Genomic DNA, 27,817 nt, shown 5'->3' with positions numbered 1-27,817 from the left:
CTCCGACCTTACAGGCTACTACGAGTCCTCGTGTTACAGAATACTTCGCCTACCACAGATCCAGCAGCTTTTCAAAAACAGATCAGATCGCCAGAATAACCGGCCCATTGAGGAGTATGTGTCTGACTTCTGTGAGCTGTCGTATCAGGTAGACTTCATGGACTCTTTTCTAAAGGACATTTTCTATTGTGGTTTGGACAAAAAAATAAAACCCTGTATGCCCCTACACACCCCACACTGGACTCTAGAACAATATATCGACTTTGCACTTCGTTTGAGTGGTTCCTCGTTTACTGTGGGGGTTGTGGATGAAGAACCCTGCCTCCCCACAGTACCTACAACACAACAGTGCTTTCACATCCCTTCCATCATGTCTGGAATTATTCACATCATGTCAGCCAAGCCAAAGCCTGCTCATGTCACGTCTGCCAAGCCACAGCCGATCACGTCACGTCTGCCAAGCCACAGCCTGCTTACGTCACGTCTAACAAACCACAACATACTCACGTCACATCTGCCTGTTCACAAGATGGCCGCCATCCCCAAGCCTGTTCACAAGATGGCTGCCCTGTCTGAGTCCCTGGCCAAGATGGCTGCCACACCTGAGCCTCATCAAGCCAAAATCATCTCATCCAAATCTCATCTCGCCATATCTGCTGCACCCAAAGCAAATCAAGTGATGCCTGATCCTCTGGTGTCAAGTCAAGTCAGGGCTACACTTTCCGTGCCTAGTCAAGATACAGCTGTTCTCTATGAGCCAAGCCAAGATACAGCTGTTCTCCATGAGTCAAGCCAAGACACAGCTGTTGTTCTCCATGAGCCAAGCCAAGATACAGCTATCCTCCATGAGTCAAGCCAAGATACAGCTGTTCTTCACGAATCAAGCCAAGTCACAGCTGTTCTCCACGAGTCTAGCCAAGTCGCAGCTGTTGTTCCTAAGTCAAGTCACGTCACAGATGCCGTTCCTGCAAAGTCAAGTCACGTCACAGCTGCTGTTCCCTCAAAGCCAAGTCAAGTCACAGCTGCTCGTCCAACATCAAGTCAAGTCATAGCCATCCCTTCAAGGCCAAGTCAAGCCACAGCTGTTCCTTTAAAGCCATGTCAAGCCACAGCTGCTGGTCCAACATCAAGTCAAGTCATAGCCATCCCTTCAAGGCCAAGTCAAGTCACAGCTTCTTGTCCAGAGCCAAGTCACGTCTCACCCGAGCGTCCAGAGCCACACCATGTCTCGTCTGATCTGCGAGAGCCATGCCATGTCTTGATTGCCAGTGTGATGGACCCTCCTCTGATGTCAGTGCAGGCTGCAGGCATCCCAAGCCACGCAGAGCCTTTGCTCCCAAGCCACGCAGAGCCTTTGCTCCCAAGCCACGCAGAGCCTTCGCTCCCAAGCCACGCAGAGCCTTCGCTCCCAAGACAAGCAAGCCACGCAGAGCCGACGCTCCCAAGCCATGCAGGGCTGACGCTCCCAAGCCTCTCACTTTCCAGCCCGGTGGGCATCCCATTGCCTACTGTGTTACCTGTGATGGCAATTGCCATTTTGAGTGTGTGGGCTGCACACTGCATCCCAGAAGCCTCGTCTGTCCATGAGTCTGTCCACGAGTCTGCTCCAGAGGCCTCGTCTGTCCATGAGTCTGTCCACGAGTCTGTACCACAGGCCTCTCGTGTCCAAGAGTTTGCGCCAATACCTCCTGAGGTGTCAGCATGCTCTGTAGAACCTCCTAAAGAGTTGGCGTCCACCCATGAACTCACTGCCATGTCTGACCATGAGTCTGTGCCAATGCCCCCGGAGGTGGTAGCTCCGGCTGTAGAACCTCTTATGGGGGCGGCATCCAATCACAAATTCACTGCTTTGCTATGGATGTAATTTGTTCCACTGTGGAAGTATGTGCTCCTGTCTGCTCTGCCATGGCTACCCAAGCTCCCTGATCAGCCATGGCCTATTGAACTGTTTGCTATGCCATGGCTACCCAGGCTACCTGCTCTGCCAAGGCTTCCTGTTCTGTCTGCCCCGCCATGGCTTTCTGCTCTGCCTGCAATGCCAAGGCTTCCTGGTCTGCCTGCTCCGCCAAGGCTTCCTGCTCTGTCTGATCCGCCATGGCTTCCTGTTCTGCCTGCTCCGCCATGGCCTCCTGCACTGTCTGATCTGCCATGGCTTCCACTACTCCACTGTCTACCATTGCTTCACGGACCAGGCCCACCCTTGCTTCATGGTCCAGGTCTGCCATTGCTCCATTGCCCAGGTCCTCCAGAGCTTCACTGTCTGCCATCGCTCCATGGCCCTGGACCTCCATTGTCTCACTGTCTGTCACTGCTCCACGGCCCAGGTCCTCCTTTATTCCACTGTCTGCCTCTGCTCCAGGCCCTAACTCTGTAACTGTTTCCTTGCATGGACCTGGCCCACCATCCCACCCCCTGCTCTGCCACCCCCCTGGACTTATTAAGTTTGTTTTGTTTGAGTGCCAGGAGCCGCTCCTAGAGGGGGGGAATCTGTAACGCCAGGCCAGCAGAGGGAGCCCTTACTCACACTGACTGTCACTGCTCCCTCTGCTGCCTCTATGGTTACTTTCTGTTTGGCAGCCATATAAGGATGGCCATGCCAAACAGGCATTGCAAAGTATTTTGCTGTTGTGGACTCTACCAAGCGTTTTCTTGTTTCATTGCCTTGTTGTTTTTGCCATTGCCATTGTTCTGTTTTGTTTCATAGTCATAGTTTTGTTTCATAGTCATAGTTTTGTTTTATGGTCATAGTTATAGTTTTTCCTTGTTTCATTGTTTTGTTTCATTTGCTACTTTGGACTGCTCATTTGGATTTTGACCCTCGTCTGTATTATTGGATTGCGCTATTGTCTTGCCTTCGTCACACTGTTTGTTTGGATATTGACCCTGCCTGTTTGACTACGATCTGTTTATTAAAGCTCGCAATTGGATCTTACACGCTTCCTACGAGTCCTCGTCTTACAGCTCTTAAAGATCCCAGCCAAGAAAGTAGGGTCTTATCTAGCAAAACGATACATTATTTTCTACAAAAAATAACAATTTATATACTTTTTAACCTTAAATGCTCATCTTGGTTCAAGACAGTTAGGGAATGTTGAAAGAATCCTATATCATTTTCTCCTCCAACTTCAAAATCACCCTACATCGCTGTTTTACCTTTTTTTGTAAAGGGTGTTTGATCTTTTTTGCATGTTCACTTTGTAAACACTAAAACACTAGGTGGGTACTTCTGCAGCTATGTCGTTTACTGTTTAAAATTAATACATGGAAGAATAATTGTGTGAATATTCAGTTAAAAAGTTTTAATTATTTAATAAAAATATTTAATTTAGTATTTTTCTACAATTAAGTGGTAAATCTTGTTTTAATATTTTTTTATTATTATTTAATTGTTTTATTTAAATTTGCCAGAAATAGGAATATATAAACACCTACATTATACTGTACAAAAGTAATAAAAGACTAATATAGTTCTGTTACACGTTAAACCAGACTTTTATTTTGACAGGTTGCCGTGAAGTTCCGTGTGTATACAGTGTGATATGTTGCTAGTTTTCTCAAATGAAACTGTAAAATTCACATTAAGTGATACTCACAGCAGCTCTGGAGGATGAGTTTATCTGTTTATGTGAGACGCAAAGGCCGAAAATTACCGGGAGCGTCATTCATGCTTCAGTATTTATGTAGTAAACAAAACCATGTCTCTGCCATTTATACATCCAGAGGCAAACGGAACATGCAGGATTCATATTTAAACCGTCTTTTTGCGTTTCAGTATTCACAGACACTAGTCCATATCATGATTCAAATTCGTGAACCAACTTTTGGAAAACACTATATAAATTCTCCATTTTTTTTAAGAAAAAAAAAAAACAATTGTTTCACAAGATAAGATTCTTCTTCGGCTGGGATCATTTAGAGCCCTTTGAAGCTGCATATAAACTGCATTTTGGAAGTTCAAACTCGGGGGCACCACTATATGGAGAGAAATACTGAAATGTTTTCCTCAAAAAAAAAAAAAAATTTCTTTACGACTAAAAAAGAAAGACATTTATCTGTAAATGTTTGTTCTGGAAGTGAACTTATCTATGTATTATTAGAATTTTTTTCGTGTAAAAATGCCATTAGGTTCTGTATTTTAGTTGCAAATACTTCATACATCCACTGTTTTAGGATGTCAATTAAGACAATTAAGTAATATGTTTATAACTCACAGCCAGTTGAGTCGGGGCATCTCAAGGCAAATCGAAGTTTTAGGAAACTGTTCGACAGAGTTATTTAATAAAGATCTGCAAAATACATAGATAAACACACATACTGTTGAGGAATAAAGTACAATCAACAGAGAAATCACTTTACAGTAAATTGTACAGTAAAAAAAAGGCCTTATAGGCCTATGCACAGCTTAGCATATACCGTATTTCATCTATATGATCTATCTGTCAAGGTAAATTAGAAGGTCACTCTTACAGGAAAAATAATGATTTCAGGCCTTCAAAAGACTTCTGACGCAGAGATGATATTCTGTTTTCATCCAGAATCCTACACACAGACAGACACACATCCAATAATGAATTTCCTTATCACAAATGACAATATATTCACAAAAACTGACCCGAAAACCATCTGAAAATACCTATCTCCTCAGAAACCCCAAGTCTTTTGAGGAGAGCTTGTTGAAGCGCATTGCATGGTAATGAAAACATGTCAGACTCATCCTAATCTAAGCCCTGAAAGGGCCGAAATACATTTAAATTATTCTGCATTTCATTCTCGGGGAGAATGAACACAATCCATCAATTATGTCTGATTGAAAAAGAAAAAGCAAAAAGTGAGAACAAGAAAGAGAGCAATTCCTAGCCGAATCACACTTATCAGCCCATTTCATCCACTATATGAGTGTGTACGTGTCTGTGTTTTTTTTACTTACAGCCACTCCAGACTGCTGAGGTCACTAAATATTCCTGCTTTGAGAGACGCAATTCTATTTTGACTCAAAAAACTGTAAAAAACAAGAGAGAGACAAAATAAGAGAAAGTGAAAGAGAAAGCCACATTAATAGAGGTCTGATATTTAAATGGGCTTTGCTAAGTGTGTTATTACAAAGACCATCTGCTGTATGACCATCACTGCTGTTCCTCCTATCTTTCTCTCTTTCTTTCCTCCTTCTAGATGTCTGATTAGTTTAAGTAGAATGTTTATTATTAATGTATACATTAAAGCAGAACTTTGAAAGTAAGAGCCCAGGTACACATTGAAGCATACATAAACACACAACAGCATTAGGATGCATTAAAATTCATTCTTTGATCATGGATCTGTTCTGCCTGGATCAAGCCTAATCCACCATTCTCATTGTTACATCCTTCTTCCCCTTCTTTTTCTTTTGCATGGATGAATGGGTGGATGATGAAAGCCTCAGACTGACTGATAGAAAGAAACAGATGGGACGCTCATAATTGCATAGACAGATAGTCAGTGATTTACAGTTACACGATGATTTAAACAGGAGCTCAGGGAAGGATCAATGTCATTATACATGATGTGTCAGGGATATAAACGCGCGCAGTCAGACACACAGTCGTTCCATTCATTTACACATTACTCACAGTTTACGCAACGAGATCAGTCCTGAAAACGCCCTCTTGGAGATCATTTCTATACTGTTACTTTCCAAATGTCTGTGGAGACAGAGAGAACATTCACAGCAGTTTGAGTTGTAGCTCAAGGTGCATGCTGTATTTTTCGCCTCATTAAAAAAGTTTTACCCCTAAAGAAATGAATAGTCAATCGCAGCATCCTGCGGTCAAATATTTTTGTATAAAATTTTTTGCATAATGTATAATTGGTCGCCGTGTGTCTGGCAACCAATTTAACAGGGTGCTAGTTTCATCATTCTTTTTGCACTCAGTGGTTCTGCTCACATAATAAAATAATGTTACATTAAATTAAATTCAAATAATTGCAATGATTTAAATCAATATTTCATTCATTTATTTAATTGCTAAGTAATAATTGGTATACTGTTCAGTCAGCCAATACACCCATTTGCTGTTAGAAGATTATTCTTTTCTTTTCTTGAAAGAAATGAATACTTTTGTTCAGCAAGGATGGATTACATTGATTACAGCAAAGATATTTATGTTGTTAAAAAAGATTCCATTTCAAATAAATGCTGCTCTTTTGATCAATTTTAATAATCAGAAATGTATAAATAAAAATGTTTGTTTCTTAAGCACTAGCACCAAATCAGCATATTAGAAAGAGATTATAAAGCTGAAAATTCAAATATCCACTACCAGTCAAATATTTTTGAACAGTAAGATTTTTAATGTTTTTTAGAGAAGTCTCTTCAAGCAAGATACAGCAGATGCGGTAATATTGAGAAATGTTTTTACTGTTTAAAATAACTTTTCTATTTGAATATATTTTAAAATGTAATTTCTTCCTGCGATCAAAGGTAAATTTTCACCATCATACATTACTCCAGTCTTCAGTGTCACATGATCCTTCAGAAATCATTCTAATATTCTAATTTGCTGTTCAAGAAATATTTATTATTATTATTATCAATTTTTAAAACAGTTAAGTAAATATAATGTAACATTATACACTATGTCATTTAAAAGCTTGGAGTCTTAATTAATTAATACTTTCATTCAGCAAGGATGCTTTAAATTGATCAAAAGTGATGATAAAGACATTTACAAAAGACATATATTTCTATGTATATTTACTGTTCTACTCAGCTGTTTTCAACATAATAATAATAAATGTTTTTTGAGCAGCAAAGCAGAATATTAGAATGGTTTCTGAAGGATCATGTGACTGAGTAATGATGATAAAAACTCAGCTTTGAAATCACAGGAATTTTAAAATATATTCAAATCAGTTATTATAAATAGTAAAAAATATTACAAAATTATACTGTTGTTGCTGTACCTTGGATCAAATAAATGCAGGCTTGGTGAGCAGAAGAGACTTGATTAAAAAACATTGAAAATCTTACTGTTCAAAAACTTTTGACTGTTAGTGTATATTCAAACAGAAAACAATTTTTTTATTGTAATAATTTTTCACAATATTACTGTTTTTGATCAATAATTGATATCTTAGTGAGCATGAGATACACCTTACAAAAACATAAAAAATCTTTCCAAACCCACATAGAATGGTAGTAAACATTTACAAACTCTTCATTGGGAACTGTTAGGGGTGCGTGCAGGAGTTGACGAGACGGACGACAGGAATTACAAAATACAATATATTTAATATAACTCTTCGACTGGAACAAGGCAGGAACAAGTCAGGAACATCACACACATCTTTTCACACAAAAGGACCGACAAAGGACAGAACTCAAACACATGCTTATAAGGACAGACTAATTACGGGGACACAGGTGATGCGGATGACACAGATGATGGGGCTAAACCAAAATGACACAGATCCACAGGGGGAGACAATGGGAGAAACCAAAGACATGACATGACTAAGACATAAACTGACAGAACTGTAACATTACGCCCCCCTCCGGAAAGGCGCGTCCTCGCGCCGTAGAAAAAACGAAAAAACGAGAGGGGCGGAAAACCAGGAAAATAGAGTCAATAAGGGAGGGGGCTCCGGCGGAGGACGCAACCCCCGGAGGAGGACCAGAACACAAGTCCAACGGGCAAAAAAGACAGTCCATGGGGGCGACGACGGAGGGAGGAGCCAGGGAAGACACAGGAGGGACCTGAAGCAGGAGAACAGGACCCAGATCGCAGCCAGGATGACGGCCCACGGAGGAGCCGACGGAGGGAGGAGCCATGGTGGAGGACGGACCGCCGACTCCGTGGGGCCGACCGACAGAGGCAGAGCAGCTGGCAGAGGAACCCGAGGCGGAGATGGAGAGCCGAAGATCCAGGGCGACACCGCGGATCCGGAGGGCCAAGGCGGAACGGGCTCTGGCGGCCGAGGCGGAGACGGAGTCCCGGAGATCCGCGGCGGAGCCGGAGCGACAGAGGATGGAGGCTGAGAGTCCTGAGGATCCGATGGGGTGACGACTGACCAGGGCGGAGCCGGAAAGACGATGGAGCCCGGTGGAGCTGGTGGACCGACGGGCGACGGTGGAGAGGAGGGCGCTGAGAGCCGTGGTGGAGCCGCAGGGTCGGAGGACCGAGGTGGAGGTCTGGATTCGGAGGCTGGAGGCGGAGCTGAGGGAACCTCCAGCCTTGCCACCGAAGTGAGCAGGCATCCCTGCGGCGAGCCCACTGCAGAGATGGTGGGCTGAGGGTGAGCAAGGGGACTGACTGCTGACTTGGGGAACTTAGGACAGCTGGGCGGAACCAGCGGGGACTCAGGGCGGCTGGGCGGAACCAGCGGGAACCAGGCAGATTCGGACAGATGAGGGCGGGTGGGAGGGAAGTCAATGCGGGTCAGTGGCTCAGAGAAAAAGTCTATTAAATCCGGCGTGTCAATATCCACAGTCTCAGAAACAAAGTCAATTAGTTTATACTCCATAACTTCAGCAACGAAGTCAATTAAGTCCCCAGAGATGTCCAGCTCACCCCCAGCGGAGTTGCAGTGGGCAGGGCTCTCCATTTCCCTCCCTAGCTCCACGTCGCAATCCACCGTCAGAGATGTAGAATCCGACTCACGCACCTGATCAGCCGGAGAGGACTCTGGCTCTGTCGCTCGTGGCTCTAGTCCTGCATCCGCGGTGCGCTCGGGTTCCCGCTCTGCATGTCGGGGCGATGGTTGGCTGCTCTCTGGGTTGTGAGCGGGGCTGACGTCCTCCTCGAAGAAATCGACAGTCCAGGAAGATCTATTGGACGCCAGCACCCACTCGACGAATCCGGCAAAGCTCTCTCGAGGACCCTCCCCGGACAGCTGCGTCTTGATGTTGTCATTAAGTCCGTGGTGGAAGAACGTGCACAAGCAGCTGTCCGGGTAGTGAGTTGATGGAACGAGGAACAGAAAGTCTCTGGCGTGGTCCTCGAGAGAGCGTCTCCCCTGCTTCAGGAGAATGATGGCAACGTTGGGGTCATCCATGAGGAAAAATAATAAAACAAACACTGATACAAAAACGAAAAAATAAACGCAGGGAAAGACGCCAGGTATACTTTTGTAGGTCGGTCCTTATGTAACGGGGTGCGTGCAGGAGTTGACGAGACGGACGACAGGAATTACAAAATACAATATATTTAATATAACTCTTCGACTGGAACAAGGCAGGAACAAGTCAGGAACATCACACACATCTTTTCACACAAAAGGACCGACAAAGGACAGAACTCAAACACATGCTTATAAGGACAGACTAATTACGGGGACACAGGTGATGCGGATGACAGATGATGGGGCTAAACCAAAATGACACAGATCCACAGGGGGAGACAATGGGAGAAACCAAAGACATGACATGACTAAGACATAAACTGACAGAACTGTAACAGGAACACACAATTACCTTAAAAATTCTCATATTAGTTATTAAATAAAAATCGTGCTTACACAGTCAATGAACTGACAGAGCTGTCATGCAGATCAAAAGCAAAACATACAATCTGCTAATAAATTGTATAGTTGCTGTAGAAATGAAAACACACAAACCTTTCAAATACACATTTCTTCAGTTGTTGTTGTTTATTTACATCAAACCACAAAGCTATGATGATTATTTTTATCATGACGTTTTCTAAGTAATGTCTGTCATTTATTATGATTAATTGATGGGCTGCCTCTCTCTCTTTCGTCATCTGTCTAAGAATAAATGTTATCTGTCTGTACTGACTGCTACACAGTTGAACTTTGATAGACAATAAAAATGTCATCCTGTCTGAACTCTACAAAGGACGATGAGCTTTAAAAACCTCCACTGCACTTAGTGACAAATGAGGAAGAGATAGGGGTGGGGGTGAGATTTTTTTTTTTTTTCTGACACACACAAACAGTCATGCACATGGAAGGATCTAAAATTATTTGATTTCCATATCTGACATAGGCAAGTTAATTGTTGCCCATGAAACTGTATTTGCATACAATCAAGCCCGAAATTATTAATACCCCTGGCAAATTCTAACTGTAACAGTCTGTGGGAAAATCCAAAGTTCTATACCATTCCAAATAGTCCAACCTGTTCTAAAGCATCCCAATTACCCTGATTCATTGGGAACAGCTGTTTTAATCAACTCAACAGGTGAAAAACAGAAGCTCTCTGCTGTTGGTTTGTGGACAGTCAAGGCTAAGACAAAGGAGCTCACTGAGGACCTGCGGCTGCTCACAAGTCAGGAAAGGGCTATAAGGCCATATCTAAATGTTTTGAAGTTCCAGTGGCTACAGTGCAAAGTATTATTAAAAATACAAGACGTTCCGCACTGTGAAAAATCTCAGAGGACGTCGTTGGAAACCAAAAGTGACACCTATGCTGGCCAGGAGGATAGTGAGAGAGGTAAAGAAGAATCACCACCAAGGCCATCCTGATGAATCTGGGCTCTGCTGGTGGCAACATCTCAAGGCAGACAGTCCAACGGACACTGCACACCGCTGGGTTCCACGGACGCAGACCAAGGAGGACACCACTTCTCCAGATAAGGCACACAAAAACCCGCTTGGCCTTTGCAAATGATCATCTGAACAAAGAAGAAGACTTCTGGTCTTCTGTTTTATGGTCAGATGGAACAAAAATTTATTTGTTTGGCCACAATGAAGGCGGAGCCTTCAACCCTAAAAACACCATTCCCACTGTCAAACATGGTGGTGGGAACCTAATGTTTTGGGGGTGTTTTTCAGCCGGTGGACCAGGGAACCTAATCACAGTAAATGGCGCCATGAAAAAGGAGCAATACATCAAAATTCTCAACAACAACAACATCAGGCAGTCTGCAGAGAAACTTGGCCTTGGGCACCAGTGGAAATTTCAGCACGGCAATGACCCAAAACACACAGCAAAAGTGGTGAAGAAATGGTTAGCAGACAAAAATATTAACTTTTGCAGTGGCCCAGCCAGAGTCCTGACTTAAATCAAATTGAGAATCTGTGGAGGGAGCTAAAGACCAGGGTGATGGCAAGGAGACCATTCAACCTGAAAGAGTTGGAGCTCATCGCTAAAGATAAATGGGCAAAAATACCAGTGGAGACATGCAAAAAGCTGGTCAGCAATTATAGGAAACATTTAATTGCTGTAATAGCCAATGAAGGCTTTTCTATTGATTATTGAGAAGGGTATGAATAATTTTGGAATAATCTTCCGGGAGACGTCTGTGTCATTTCTAATCCAAAAAAAATGTGCTGGTTGAATAAAAGTAACTTTAAGTCAGAATTTGCCAGGTGTATGAATAATTGACTGTATTTATTAGAATTATTTAGGTGGATGTTATTGCATCATTTGCAGCTTAATATACAAACTATAAATATCATGATTTTATTCCTAATATATTTGTTTTGGTTTAGTTGGTTGGTTAATATGAAAAATTTTAAGCCTACTGAGGTAAAAGTTGTTAGAGCACAGATAATTTCTTTAGTATATGTTTTAAATCTTGTCAGATTGAATTGCTTGTTTTCTAACATCAGGCTGTCATTCTTACAGTTTTAACTACAATGTTGCAGTTCTTTATAAAGTTACAGCCCAACTGGTCAATTTTTGAACCCTTAATTAAACACACACACACACACACACACACACACACACATGTTGGGTTTACATGTTTTATGGGGACATTCCATAGGCGTAATGGTTTTTATACTGTACAAACCGTACTTTCTATCGCCCTACACCTACCCTACACCTAAACCTAGCCCTCACAGGAGATTGTGCACACTTTTACTTACTCAAAAAAACTCATTGTGCATGATTTATAAGCCTGTTTCCTCATGGGGACCTAAGAAATGTCCCCACAAGGTCAAAATCTACCGGTATTCCTATCCTTGTGGGGACATTTGGTCCCCACAACGTGATGAATACCAGGTGCACACACACACACACACACACACACACAAACCTGTCTGTTTGGTATTTTAGAGAAAATGAAAAACTCATCATTGCAAAGCTGTTGCTAATCATCATTTATAAATCATGACTTTAGCTCAAGGCAATGAGACTCAAACATTTAAAAAGCTTAGAAGAGATAACTGAAAGAGGGATTAGGGGAGGAGAAGATGAGAAGAAAGGATGAAGTGTCACTCACAATCTCTCCAGGTGTCTGTAGCGGATGAACAGATCACGAGAGAGAGATTCAATCCTGTTGCTGTTCAGCTCTCTGAGGGCAGCGTGAGAGGAAAATAACAGTTATTACATTTGGAAAACAAATATAATGATTTGCATCTCATTCCCTGATTGATAAAGAAAAAAAAAGAGGTTGAAACCAGCTTAAGGTGGACCAGTCTGCCAGACTGACCAGTCCCCAAAACCTTTCTAAAACCAGCAAACCTGACAGTCAGAGTTTTGCTTTGATCAATAACAGAGATGAAGGTCTCTTGCTATGTGTTATACTTACAGTGCAGTTACATTAGAAGATACAACAGGTACATGGAGAAGGTTTTTGCCATTACAGTTCACCTTCCGACCCTCACAATGACATACATCTGGATAGACATCTAACACTGAAAGCAAACAGACAGAAACAGGTCATTAAAAATCCCACAGGAATATTGCTCAGAAAATAAATGCTGAATGGTCCTATTTGCCAACCAGGAATTTCCATATTAATAATGAATATGGTTGGCTAGGCAATTTCATTTCGTTTTAGATAAGCAGGGTAATGTGTACTTGTAAAGGTACTAAGTGTATAATTAGAAATCATTGACAGTGTGTGTGTGTCTCTCTCTCTCTGTGTCTATCTGTTATTACGAAGCGGGCTATAATGTTTCATCTACAGGCTTTGTGCTAATGAGTATTGACTTTATTCTTCAGAAATCGTTTGATAAAGACAGAAAAGCATGAAAGAGACCGAGATAGAAACAGATTACCTTATGTCTTCCAAAATAGATAAACTCCTGGCATTAACATGACAAAACACGCTTTTGTAGACCCTCTCAAACCCCTTTTTGTGTTTCCCATAAGTGTATAAAATCAGTGCTTCAGTTCTTTTCATGCCTTTCTCAATCCATTTAAAAACAGCAGGGCATCACAACCATGACCATCTGAAAGCTTTTGTTTCCTAGTTAAATAAATTGCTATGTTCCATGCCTGCACCAGCTAATTGTGTAAACAATGTATACTGATGTTAAGCTAAAATCAGAGAGAGAGAGACTGAAAACAAAACAAAGAGAGAGACACAGAGAGAAAATGATGTAAAAGTTAAATCCCCATTTACTGTGGAAAGTGTCCTGCCGTACCTCCAAACCTTTTAAGTTTTAACTGTCACTTTTTGCTTATTCTCAAAAGAAACTTAACATTAACTAGTTTTGATTTTAGGCCTTAAAGGAGAATTTTACTTTCAGAACAAAAATGTACAGATAATTTACTAACCCCCTTGTCATCCAAGATGTTCATGTCTTTCTTTCTTCAGTCGTAAAGAAATTATTTTTGAGGAAAACATTTCAGTATTTCTCTCCATATAGTGGAGTTCTATGGTGCCTCCGTTTGAACTTCCAAAATGAAGTTTAAATGCAGCTTCAAAGGGCTCTAAAAGATCCCAGACGAGGAAAAAGGGTCTTATCTAGTGAAACAATCAGTTATTTTCTAAAATAATTGACAATATACTTTTTAAAATCAAATGCTCGTCTTGTTTAGCTCTGTGTCAACTGTGTATTCCGGGTTCAAGACAGTAAGGGTAGGTCAAAAAAAAAAAAACATCTAATTTTCTCCAACTTCAAAATCATCCTACATCGTTGCAGAAGTACTGACCCAGTGTTTACAAAGTGAACTTGCAAAGAAGATCAAACGCTCTTTACAAAAAAATGTAAAACAGCGATGTTGGGTGATTTTGAAGCTGGAGAAGAAAATGAGTTGGGAGTTTTTCGACATACCCTAACTGTTTCGAACTGGAATACACAGAGTTGACGCGGAGCTGGACAAGACGAGAATTTTTTTTTTACCAACCAATTAACCAATTGTTTCGCTAGATAAGACCCTTCTTCCTCGGCTGGGATCATTTAGAGACCATTGAAGCTGCATTTAAACTGCATTTTGGAAGTTCAAACTCAGGACACCATTTTTTTTTACATTTTTTTTGGAAATGAATTTCTCCTTTAAAAATCTCCAGAGAGGAGGAAAAATAAAGTTAAAGTAGTCTGAATATCTCATAAAAAAACAAAACTATTTTCAGCATAGCCAGCCAAGAAAAGTCTGTTAAATTTCTGAATTTTGAAGCATTTATTACAAGAATACTGTTACAGCTGGTCTTCCCACATATTGTTTGTCCATTATGGCTCATAGAGTTTGACACAGAAGGTAGTTTCAGGCTCTTTCAACCCACTCGACACATTTGAGGCATCTACAGCTTAATCCCCCAGTGAGACTGAAGCAATCAGTTTCCGACACATTCAGGTTGTGAGACAAGTGGGTCTGTGTCACCTAACCTAGGTTTGAGCATCTATTTCCTGTGGGGTTTCTTATTTAGTAATTGTAAGTGTTTGTTTGGGAGTGAAAAAAAGCATAATAGATTGCTACATTCCATAGGATAGCTTTTTTTACTCTACTATATTTGAATAAAACATACCATCCACCATTATTCCAAACTGAAGAAATCCTGATCTGCTCTAAGATGCGATAACGATGTCTTTGTTAATAAACTGGATCTTGACTGGTTCACAAATCAAGTTTAATGATTCATCTGTGAATTTAAAAGTTCACTTCCAGAATGAAATTTTCTTGATAATTTTTTCACCCCCATGTCATCCAAGATATTCATGTCTTTCTTTCTTTAGTCGAAAAGAAATTCTATTTTTTTGGGGATCAGCAGGTTGGAGGTCCAAATTGTAGTTTCATTGCAGATTCAAAGGGCTCTACATGATCCCAGTCGAGGAATAAGTGTCTTATCTAGGTAAACAATTGGTCCTTTTCTAAAAAAAAATAATAATATACCCTTTAACCGCTAATCTTTCACTAGCATTTCATAGTCACATTGGAAAGGTCACGTGTGGCAGAAATACTGACCCAGGGTTTACAAAGCAAAGGTGCAAAGAAAGTCAAACAACCTTTACCAAAAAGGTTAAAAGAACGATGTTGGACGATTTGGAAGTTGAAGGAAAAAATGAGATGGAGTTTTTCACCCTACCTTTTTGAACCAAAGTACATAGATGAAGAACTAACCACCCAGAGCAAGTGCAAGACGAGCATTTGTGGTTAAAAAGTATATATATATATATATATATATATATATTTTTTTTTTTTAAAGAAAATGAATGATCATTTCACTAGATAAGACCCTGTAGAGCCCTTTGAAGCTGCATTAAAAGTGCAATTTGGACCTTCAAGCCGTTGGCCACCATTGAAGTCCATTATATGGAGAAAAAAATATGGAAAAAATCCCTGGTATGTTTTCCTCAAAAAACATTTCTTTGCAACTGAAGAAAGAAAGACATGAACATCTTGGATGACATGGGTGACATGACATGAGTAAATCTCAGTTTGAACCTTTGCAGGTAGTTTGATTGGCAGGAAATCTGACCAATCGTAATGCCAAATCTGCCATTTTTGTCTGACAAACAAACCAGACAGATAGTAGATACACATCAGTGGACTTGAACCTGAAAAATGGTGTGTCAGGAATGGCCAGAAAAAACTGACTGGTTCACGCTTGCACTGAGGCGCTACAGTGATCTGTCACAACACATTAAAGAGCCAAAAAACGGTATTTATTGTTTGAGTTTCTTAAGAAAAAGACAATATTTGAAAGCTGAGACTTTATTTCATCCCTAAAGTAACCTTGTTTGTCTGTGCATTGTAAGTTTTCACTTTAGTTTGCAATGTATTTTTCCAGCCTGATCACATGAACGTACATGTGGGAATTTAGACGCGAAATACTAGCACCATGTACATTTTGTGACATATTCAATGTGAAATGTCCAATAAGTGGCACTAAAAGAGTGTTTGTGAATGTACGTGTCACCGCAGGTCTGACTTGAAATGTCCATTGAGTGGTGCTATAACTCTAATACTTGAGACGTTTTAAAATAATGTACCATCTTTAACTAAAACCTACCTGGTAGTATGGTGAACAAAAGTGAATGTGACGTAAAAACACAATCACAAGCATGCCATTTTAGCTTGTTTTTTTTAATCTCTCATCTTTCAGCTCTTTTATCGTGAGTCATGTTTTTTGCGTGATTCGTACCCACATCCTAAGTCCAATTCGGTGCAGACTATGTCTGGAAAGTGAAACATATGGAGCTGTAATCATAACTGTGGACCAAAACGATTACAAGTGCTCACTGTTTCACCACCTTTAGTGTTCATTTCTGTTGGAAACTACAGAGATATAGTTATTGGTACGTATTTCGAGTCTTGTGAAAAAGTTTCCACAGGTAAATTTTTGTCATGAGATCAGGTAGCATTTTTCATTGCGTGAGAACATGATGTGTGGCATGAGAGCGCCATGGCTTGTCGGACATAGCAACAGAAACGAATAGAGCAAACTGGTATTTGGTCTTTTAAATGACCAAAAAAAAAGTAAAATGTTTCCTTGAGAGTGTGCTTCTGACTGCTGATTTATAATAGATGATATATAAAGATCTGTTGTGCTGACTCATAATAATGTTGGACTGAGCTGTATCTGCATGACTGACTTTTGCTCTCAGATAGACGCATTCAGATATTTTCAGGTACATTCAAATATTCTGAGCAGGAAGATATATTGAGTAACTAAATAGTAGTCTATGGACAAGTATGTTTGCCTCTTGATTAAACTTTTGAATTTACTTACACTGAGCAAAAATTTCAAAGGACAACTGACACTTTTTTACTGGAGTAGCTACAATTTTAGGGTATCTGTACTTTTACAGGATTTTGAGTACTTCATCCTTTTCTGCCCTAAACCTGCTTCAGATTTGCCATCATTATTCCAGTGGAAGTTTCCTGAATGAATATTCCCCTGTGGCGCTCACTTCCATTGCTATGAAGTGCTTTGAGCAGCAGGTCAGGGCACATATCATAGCCTCCATCCCAGCTACTCTGGACCCTCACTAGAATGCCTATAACCACTCAACCGAAAATGCCATAACAACCGCAATCCATCTCACACTCGGTCACCTGGAAAATAAAGACCCCTATGTCAGAAAGCACTGATTTCAATTCGGCTTTCAACACAATCTTACCTCAGACCCTAATCAACAAACTCCACACAGAAACTTTTTGTCCCACTGGTGCTCTGCAGGGCTTGTACATGGAGAGTGTTCTAACAAACTCACTATCTGGCCTATGGAAGTTGTTTTGGTGCTGACAGGAACGACTTGTAACAGATAGTAAAACTGGCCAGTACATCACTGTGACCCGCTTTCCTACATCGGGAAGGACCCCATTTATCTGTCAGACCCGAGGCTAAGAAACATTTTTGTGAGCATTTTCTTTCCACAGGCAGTCAGAATTCATCGACCCTGCTTGTCATACCTGCACAGACTCCATATATTACACATACATTGCATCATTTATACCACATGCCATTTAATAATTAATAATCTAACTCAAGGATCTTCCTCAACCCTAAAAATTGTGACACTTACTGTACTAATTTGCTCTGTCATCATTACAGGATGTTACACTGGCTGCTTTATGCTTTGTGTGTATAGTCTATATTTATTTCCCCTTGTGTATTTATCTTTGCTCTTTTTATCTGCCTGGCAAAGAATAAAAAAGATCATAAAATTGGCTTAGAGAGAATATTTTGGCAGCCACAACCTGAATATTTCCACCATTGTCAACACTACTTACTTTTCTACTTCATTTTGTTCCATATACAGCCCAATGTTGTCCAACTTCACTGACTTTCTTTGTATAAGGATAAAAAAAACTATAAAATACCTTTAAATGTATTTTTCAATTTTGCGTTTTGCAGAAGAAACAAAGTCATACAGCTTCCGAATGACATGAGGGTGAGTAAATGGAGTCAAAGTTTTTAATTTATCCCAATTCTCTTAACTGTGGAGTGCTATAACATTGAATAAGACCACAGTATTTGTCATAGTTTCAACCAAAAAAAGTAATTCAATAACTTATAAATGTGTAATTATCCACAATAATTTCTTTATGGAAAAAAATGTATTTAAATGCTATAGCACTATAACATCTGATAAATAATACACAAGTAAATTTTTAAGTGGTTTTAATTGTCATTTGCTGTAATATCTTGCCTCAGCATTGCTTCTGTTTATATTACACTTACAAAAAGAGTGTAACTAATGTAAATAAACTGGATGCTTTTTTCAGTATTTTCTCCACAGTAAACTTAAAAGAAGCTCTTGTGGATAGGACACCCATTATCTACATCTGCCTTGTTCCCAGCCAGATTTGAGTGTTGTGAGCATATCAGACCCCTGGGAGCCCCTCTCAGCCAACATAGGACAGCTTATTTAAAAAAGTGGCAACAGTCTATCCATTAAGCCCAAAGCTCTGGAGAGACATGCATAACAAGGAGGAAACCCTGTTAAGTGCTCCATAACATCTGCAGTTAGAAAGACTGCCTCTGACAGGCCCAATCTGCTATACATCTACAGTATATGACAGTTTTGCTGTACTACTGAATGACTGTATTATCCAAGGGTTTTCAGACTAGGGTCTGTAGAAAAGTTAAAAGAAAAATGGAATAAAAATGTAAATGTAAATTATATTTTGCTCTCAAAAACAGATTTCCAGGTATGTATAGGTTATATATAGGGGCATTCTACAGAATTGGTCCAAACTGCTGTCCCACAACCAGAAGACAGATTTCAGTATCAATGTGAATATCAGTAAGTATTTGGTACTTTCAATTGGGAGGTGGATAAAATCCAACTTATGAAAACAATATTGAACTTTTTTTTAATATCTTTTTGATTTTTGATCAGGAAATATTCTTGTGTCCTTCTTTCTCATAGCTACAAGGTATGAGTAGATAGGTCCCATCATTTTGAGGTAAATTGTTTTCAAAAGTCCAAAAATATGTGTGTAACACCATTTTTCTGCAATTAAGCAGAAAAAGCAACAAATATACAGTCAAGCCCGAAATTATTCATACCCCTGGCAAATTCTGACTTAAAGTTACTTTTATTCAACCAGCAAGTTTGACCGGAAATGACACAGGCTTCTCCCAAAAGATAATAAGACAATGTACAAGAATTGTGGAAAAAAATATTACTCATCTTTTGTTTACATTTGAACAAAAAGTGGCATGTCCATAATTATTCACACCCTTCTCAATAAGCAATAGAAAAGCCTTTATTGGCTATTACAGCAAACGCTTCCTATAATTGCTGACCAGCTTTTTGCATGTCTCCTCTGGTATTTTTGCCCATTCATCTTTAGCGATGAGCTCCAACTCTTTTAGGTTGGAGGGTCTCCTTGCCATCACCCTGATCTTTAGCTCCCTCCACAGATTCTCAATTGGATTTAAGTCAGGACTCTGGCTGGACCACTGCAAAACGGTAATGTTTTTGTCTGCTAACCATTTCTTCACCACTTTTGCTGTGTGTATTGGGTCGTTGTCTCACTGAAATGTCCACTGGTGCCAAGGTTCTCTGCAGACTGCCTGATGTTGTTGTTGAGAATTTTGATGTATTGCCCCTTTTTTTATGGTGCCGTTTACTGTGATTAGGTACCCTGGTCCACCAGCTGAAAAACACTCCCAAAACAATACAGTAGGTTCCCACCACCATGTTTGACAGTAGGGATGGTGTTAAAGGCTTCTCCTTTTTTACGCCAAATGAAGGCTACATCATTATGGCCAAACAATTCAATTTTTGTTTCATTTGACCATAAAACAGAAGACGATGAGCATTTGCAAAGGTCAAGCGGGCTTTTGTGTACCTTATCTGGAGAAGTGGTGTCCTCTTTAGTCTGCATCCGTGGTGTGCAATGAACAATGAATGAGGGTAATTAGGATGCTTTAGAACAGCTTGGACTATTTGAAATGGTATAGAACTTTGGATTTTCCCATAGACTATGACAGTTTGCAAAGGGTATGAATAGTTTTGGACATTCCTGCTGAAAAAAACAGCATATGCTAGTTAGGTAGGTTTTGGTGCTGGGATGCTGGTTTTAGCTGGTTTATGCTGGTCCTTTGCTGGTTTATGCTGGTCCTTTGCTGGTTTATGCTGGTCCTTGACCAGCAACATGACCAGCATAAACCAGCAAAGGACCAGCATAAACCAGCTAAAACCCGCATCCCAGCACCAAAACCTACCTAACCAGCATATGCTGTTTTTTTCAGCAGGGATGTCACTTTTTGTTCAAATGTAAATAAAAGCTGAGAAATATTTTTTTTTCCACAATGATGCCTCTTGTACATCGTCTTATTATCTTTTGGGAGAAGCCTGTGTCATTTGTGGTCAAAAAAAAACTTGCTGGTTGAATAGAAGTAACTATAAGTCAGAATTTGCCAGGGGTATGAATAATTTGGGGCTTGACTGTATTTACAGGGAGATGTAAATGAAATCTTAATAGGTCAATATAACCCTTCTTATTAAATTATATATTATTGTGTTTCGGTAATGACAAATTTGGGGAGAGGACAAATATTCCAAAACTTTTTAAAAATACAATATGAGAATTAACTGAATTAACTCTGACCTAGCACCAAAGTCTTTATACATAAAAAATATATATACAGTATTTAAGACTTCACTTTTCTAGAACAAATGTCAAACTCAGCTACAACACACCTTGCTGGAAGTTTCTAGCACTCCTAAAGACTTTGATTGGCAGGTGTGTTTAATTAGAGTTTGGAGGTAACTCTGCAGGAAAGTGGGCCTCCAGGAGCTGAGTTTGACACATGTGTTCCAGAAAATTAAATTAGTTGTTTGTGTCATCTTCAAGAACCCTGCTGGTGTCTTCGGTAATAGGTGATGGCAGAGGGCAGGCACCAAGCTAATAATAAGTATATTTCCCTTGGAACTAGATGTCACCACCATCACCCTGTCTTCCTATCGATCTTTAAAAGCTTTCTTCTAGTTTTTCTCTCACTCCTGCCCTGGCACTGCTGGGTAATATTGTTCAAATGATCTGAATTTGAGTTTGTGCCACTAAGGTCAGTCTATTAACACTGCACCAGCCCTCTTGCCAGCCGAAAGTAATTGGTAGAAACTGAGAGGAAGATAGAAAGCAAACAGGCTAAGAACTTTTAAGTTAAATGGCTTTTTTCTTCGGTCAACAGAAAGTGAGATTTAAGGAAGAAAGTCGTGCAGAAATGTTTTGCTTCTCATCCATAATGGAGCTGGCGTAAACACAATAGCTCAAATCAGTATGTATGACCTTCCTTGTGACTTCATTTAGCCCAATCAGTTTGCATTCTGTTGTGAGAGCGTGTCAGATCATCAGACTGCAAGATAACTGTCCCCAAACAAAACTTGTGCACTGCTCCCACAATAAAACAACCTGAACCTGGGTCTTCTACCCTCGGGCCCTGTCCTTTTCCATATGCTACACTGCTGTACCACCACTTGCATTAAGAGCGGATACTCAAGATGAGTGTTTGCTTTTTGCAGAGAGCTGCAGCAGGTCTTCACAGAATACAGGTCATCACTTTTGCCCTCTGCTCAAACTCGCACAGCTTATATGTGATCCTGACTCTCAACGGAGAAAAGATGGCAAACAGCCACACTCTGGTGTGCATTTTAAGCCTGGCCTATTAACATATGTATATATTTACAGATTGAAAAGCCATTAGTGATGCGTCATATACCTGTTCTTTACCATTAGCTTCAGATGAAGTTTACTTTATACTGCAGTTCCGTTGAACACGTTTTCATTTTTTCCGCTGTTCCTCTACAGTTTATTGTAGTCAGCAAAACTCATTAAATAATACTTTGTGAGATGTCAAGCTTAAATTTCTTTCTCCTTCTTTTCCGTCCCACCCTTTCATCCAGGCAAGTGTATCTCTTTTTGGTGAGTTTTTAATTTAGGCCAATTTGCTTAGAAGTTTTTATAATCAAATCAGAAGTGTGACAGATTGGTTTGTTGCAGAGTTTAAAACTGTTTGTTGTTTGCCGTTTTTGAAAACAAACTGATCTTCAGAAGTGAGACAATGAAGCGTATCCAATATATTCACCAAACTAAACACATTGCCTGTCCATGTCCTTCTTTCTGGTACTCAAAGATGAAAGAGGGACAAATTACTCAATGAATTCTTGAAGCTGCCCTGTGTGAGACATTTTTCTGTGTTCTACTAATTGAGACCTGTCATATAGTGTTATATTAGAAAGCAATTTCAACAAATTTAAAATAAAAAGCAAAGGACATAAAAGCATAATTGTAGAACGTTTGCTAGAATTTCACAACAGTTCTCAAGGGAATCAAAGAGACACTCTTTTCCTTTCAAACTGTTAAATAAAATGTGATTTTAAATTATAGGAAGTGCACATTACTTTCTTTCTCATTTTTTGACTGCCCTGTTTGATAAAGGCAAAATAAATACACTCAATACCAAATAACACCCAATGATAAAACCACATAATAACACCTGATAGCATCAATTTAAAACACCCTATTGATAAAACCCATTCAAAGGATTTGTTCCATCTAAGCGAGAGTTGTTAAGTATTAAACCCATCTCACATTCACTTCACCTTTGTTTCTAAGAGGAGTATTATACAAATTATATCGAAAGCTCCACACTGGCAAATAAATAAAGCTTAGAAAACAAATGATAGCTGTGAACAAAATGCCACACTCACACCTCACTGTCATATTTGTATAGCAGAGAAACACTGTGCCGCAGGATTCAACACAACATAATCCGCCTTTAATAATTATGCATGTAATCTTTATGCATGTTTTTAAACAATTCACAAATACATTCAAAGCCATACAGACAGAGAGGAAAAGAGGGAGGACAAATGAGAACACTTACTGCACTCTTTCGACTCCTGGACCCTTGTTTTCATAAAGGCATCAAACAGATGGGGCCAACCACTGTTATCCACTGCAACATATATGCATATATTCTGATTTGTCACATATTCTGAATATTCATATTTCTGCATTTGTGTGTGTTTATGGAAATATAATGTGAACATGTCTGCACACTTGCATTACCCTGTAGAAAAAAACAGCATATGCTGGTTATGTATGGTTTGAAGCATGGCATCTGGTTTGAGTTGGTTAAAGCTGGTCCTGAGCTGGTTATAATGGTCCTAGTTGATTAGGACCAGCACATGACCAGCTTAAACCAGCTCAGGACCAGCATAAACCAATTCAAACCTAATATGCTGCATCCATTTGTAAATTATCTATTGTATGTGTGTCTTTGTGCGTTCTTGCCCACAGGCTTACCGCAGTTCTCTTCGTCTGCTCCATTAGGACAGTCCTGCTGCCCGTTGCAGTGCTGTGGTTGAGGCAAACACACTGACAGATTCCCACACGGAAACTGACCCAGCGGACACATATCAGAACCTGAAGAATCTACATACACAAAAACACATCCATTGACAGAAACAAGGTAATGCCAAAGTCTGTTCAGACATGGGTTTAGGTTTTGACTGTTAAATGAAGTACATTTTTTATTCCTGTCAGGAAACTAATGCAAAGCAGTGTTTAAAAAAAACCTGAATAACTAAATAAATAAATACAATTACCATGAAAATTTGTAAATATGTCTTCCAGAATGAATGAAATTCAGCTGGGAACCGCATTTAAAACAGTCTTGACTTAATCAATCAACCAACCAACCAGCAAAACTGATTCATCCATCACATTCCACTGAATGAATCCCATATTGTTTGTTTAGTGTTCATCTTCTACACTCTAAAATGCTGGGTTAAAAACAACAATTTCTGGCTTCTTCTGTGTTAAATATTGGACAGAACACATGCTTGGGTTATTTATTTTGACCCAGCTTTTTGGGATTTATACATTAACACATTTAGTGTGTTGCTTTTTGACGTAGTGCTGCTGGGTCAGTCAACCTATCGAAGGTTTTTCATTTGATAAAAGAAGGATGTATTCTAAAATCATCTAGGTTACGTATGTAACCCCGGTTCCCTGAGGACAGGGAACGAGACGCTGCGTCCTGGTGGACACTATGGGAACTGCCTCCAGCGTGACCGGCTCTTAAGCTCTTATAGAACAATGACAATGAACTTTGACATTGGCCGGCGCCAGCCTATGACATCATCACAAGGCGCCTACCAGTATAAAGGTGTGCTTGTGAATACATCAACCATCAAAGAGTGCAGGTCTATGACCTAACTATACTCAACACTGGAGGTAATCAGTGAGGCTGAATAGCCTATACAACAGACTACCTGAGTGGAGTTTCTGGAGAGTGGAGGCTTCATCGAAGGAAGCCTAGCAACACCCTGTGCTAGCAGGAAACAGCTCTAAGAGTGGAGGTCTCATGACCTAGCTACACTCAACACTGGAGGTAATCAGAGAGGCTCAACAACCTATGCAACAGGATTATCTGAGTGGCGTTTCTGGAGAGTGGTGGCTTCAGCAAGAACACTCTCTAAACGAGAGGGAGCCTGGCGACACTCAATGTGCTAACAGTGCTACCTGGATTGGAGTTAAAAAAACTAGAGGTTTTGGAACCAACTCGAAGATGGGAACGGAGGATTTCCCTGCGTAACCCACACCGTATAGGATTTCAGAAAAGGACCCGGCACACAGGGGGGACCTTTACCATAAATATGGATTTCAGAAAGTGCCTAAGTAGTGCACTTACCACTCATGTGGATTTTAAGGAGTGCTCAAAGACTTGCGTGAGTAATCACCACTGTTGTGGGTTTGAGGAGGTACCCAGGCATAGCGAGGGAAACACCATATATTTTTCGGGCGATAGCAGAGCCTGGAAGCGGAGCTTTTGGAGAGGGGAGGCTTCAGCAGAACGGCTCTCTAGAGCGCGTAGAAGCCTATCGACGCTCAACCTTAAGGAAGCTCTTCAGAGTGGAGGTCTCAGACTAAGAACCCTCTAGAGGAGGGGAGACCTGACTACACTCAACGCTTGGAAGTGACAAGGCTCACAGAAGAGCTCACATGCTAAAAGCAGAGCTGTGCATAGTGGAGGCTTCTTAATTGTTTCTAGGGAAACAAGCCTACAACACCTGGTCATGGTGAGTGGTTAGATTAGCACTCCACCAAAATAATTAGCGAGGCATAAGAGTGCCTACTAGCTGTATGACTGCGGCCTGCATTCCTGGAGAGCGGAGGCTAAACAGAAACACTCAAACTAGAGGGAGCCTGCGACACTCAAACCACTGGAAAAAGCTCTAAGGAGTGGAGGTCTTAACCTAATGACTCTCAATGAGGGGAGACCTGGCTACACTCAACGCTAAAAAGTACTAAACTCACATAAGAGTCCACCAGCGGGACTCCATAGAGAGGAGGCTTCAGGAAAACATCTCTGAAAAGAGAGAAGCCTAACTACACTCAGTTTTGGCAGAGGGGCTTAGCACGATACCAAAAATAATGGTTAGTGAGGCCCAATGGGGCCTACCAGCTATGTACTGTGAGAAATAGTCTACTTAAAAGTGGAGCTTTAAGGAGAGCGGAGGCTTCAGCGGAAAGCATCTCTTACACAGAGAGGAGGCCTAGCAACGCTCTGTTCGCCCTAGAACCGAAACTCCCAAGAGTGGAGGTCTCACTTGTATGATACAAAGATACACAGGGAAGGGACCTGACTACACTCATGCCTAAGGGTAACATTCTTAGCAGGGTTTCAGAGAGCGGAGGCTTCAGCAGAGCTTTCTCCTTCAGCTCGAAGAGGCCTAACAATGCTCACAGGGCTTCCTGTAGGAAACATCTAACTATGTATACGTATGTATAATGATGTCTAAGCCGAGCTCAACATAGCGGAGGCTTCAAGGAAACTCGAGACGGCGAGGAAGCCTAACAACGCTTCACCCCATATGGGAGTATTACAAGTGGAGGTCTCGACACACTGGCTAAAACACGAGGGGAGACCTGGCTACACTCGACACTTGGGGGCAGTAGAGCCCAATAGGGGGCTCGAATACTACAATAAGTCTCACCCAAGCGGAGCTGGTAGACAAACAATACATACCTATACATATATACTTACCCACATATATGTCAGTTCATGTACCAGGCCAGTTTATCAATCTAACGTCGGCCCAGCCCCAGAGTCTTATGGGGGAGAAAAGGACAGGTGGCCGAACGATAGTGAGGGAGAAGGGAGAGGATCGTTTCCCTACGATCCCCTCTCCTAAATCGCACATCACGTCTCCTCTGAGACCTACAGTACTCCTCCCAGGAGGAGGGTCTCGAGTGGCCACACAAACTGCCTGGTCCTGCCTCCGGCCCGCAGGGGCCAGGCTCCCCCCTGTGTTTTGGGTGGGGATGAAGACCGGTGAGAAATAACAGATCCAAAAGATCCAAAAACATCTAAAGGATCTAATAGCCGCTGAGCACGCCTCCGCCTCCCTGAATTAGTCGACCACCGTCTCAACGGATGTACAGAATAATTCGGAAGGCGAGACTGGCGCATCGAGGAGAAAGCACTTCTCTTTCTCCCCGATGTCTGCCGAATTCACCCACAAAACTGTGGTGTGGAACAGCTCAGCCATCTCCACGGGTCTTTATCCTCCAGCAGATCAGCCTAGTACGCCCGCAACACTGCCACTGTGTGCAGGCAGCACCAGCCTGACCCGCTGCCGCGTATGCCCTCGCCATACTCACGCACTCACTCTGCATCAGCATAACTAACATGCTGATATAGATGAGTGCGGGCTAAATATGGTTTATCCCATGCCCCCCCGATCTTATTATATAGATCAGGAAGGAATGGGATGCAAAATGGGAAGCAATCTCCCCCTGCACGTGCTTTGAACGCAGATCAAAGCAGACTGCAGCGCGGTTCATAACAGACAACAGCTTATCATACGCGGGGCAGGCAGGCTGTGAGAGCTCAGAAAATAACTTTTTCGCCCATAACAGCCACAACCTGGCTTAAAACCAGTAGAGCACTTGCTGCTGTATCAAAGGATGTCAGAAAACAATACATCCTTCGCCCGCAGCTCGCCCTCGTCCGCGGCTGACGAGCGTGAGAGATTACACGTCTCTCAACTCGTGACCGCACTTCATCTGTAACGTCTGCGAGCTCGTTCTCCGTGCAGCCTCGGCTGCAACGGGACCCGAGCAGCGCAGGGCAGATAAATGTCCCAATTCCCTCGGGAAAAGGGACAACGAGAGCGGAGTTTCCTTAGAGAGAAACTCTCACAATGAACGCGCTCTGCACTCTCAAGAACAGAGCGCACGTGCTCTTCACCCAAACACATAACAAACAGGTTGTGCACGTCATCTGGTGTCAGATTTCTCTGACACGGATTTCTCTAGTAATCATCATTCTACTCACGCTTAGAACAAGGTCAGTCTGAAGGACAAAAAGATGGTTGATGTATTCACAAGCACACCTTTATACTGGTAGGCGCCTTGTGATGATGTCATAGGCTGGCGCCGGCCAATGTCAAAGTTCATTGTCGTTGTTCTATAAGAGCTTCAGAGCCGGTCACGCTGGAGGCAGTTCCCATAGTGTCCACCAGGACGCAGCGTAGAGTTCCCTCCGGAAGGGAACTGTTTTATACAGTTCAAAATTAATCAATCTCCTTGACCTACAAGACATTTTGCTGCAGAGAACAACATTTTATGAAACATTGAACAAAGGCAACAGTAAACTATTGGAGGAAGTGATTCTGAGAATGTAACATTGATAAGTCATGATAAAAATCATTCATGTTCAAAATTATTTAACCC

The 27,817-nt window shown here is 41.2% G+C and overlaps 1 protein-coding gene across 1 annotated transcript in view; it reads right to left on the bottom strand.

Moving 5' to 3' along the window:
- rxfp2l (relaxin family peptide receptor 2, like) overlaps nucleotides 1-26,631 on the bottom strand; it is an 80,779-nt gene extending 54,148 nt beyond the window's left edge. The window contains exons 1-8 of the mRNA XM_073840043.1: nucleotides 26,523-26,631; nucleotides 23,381-23,509; nucleotides 12,474-12,579; nucleotides 12,165-12,236; nucleotides 5,607-5,678; nucleotides 4,928-4,999; nucleotides 4,468-4,539; nucleotides 4,212-4,286 (exon numbers count right to left, since the gene is read on the bottom strand). Coding sequence (XP_073696144.1) covers nucleotides 4,212-4,286; nucleotides 4,468-4,539; nucleotides 4,928-4,999; nucleotides 5,607-5,678; nucleotides 12,165-12,236; nucleotides 12,474-12,579; nucleotides 23,381-23,509; nucleotides 26,523-26,631 — 707 coding nt within the window. The remainder of the gene's footprint in view (nucleotides 1-4,211; nucleotides 4,287-4,467; nucleotides 4,540-4,927; nucleotides 5,000-5,606; nucleotides 5,679-12,164; nucleotides 12,237-12,473; nucleotides 12,580-23,380; nucleotides 23,510-26,522) is intronic.
- Nucleotides 26,632-27,817: the final 1,186 nt, after the last annotated feature.

This window comes from Garra rufa, chromosome 5 (genome assembly GCF_049309525.1).
Source record: "Garra rufa chromosome 5, GarRuf1.0, whole genome shotgun sequence".
NCBI lineage: Eukaryota > Metazoa > Chordata > Actinopteri > Cypriniformes > Cyprinidae > Garra > Garra rufa.
The sequence above is the reverse complement of the archived record's forward strand: the minus strand, read 5'-3'. Positions and strand labels throughout refer to the sequence as shown.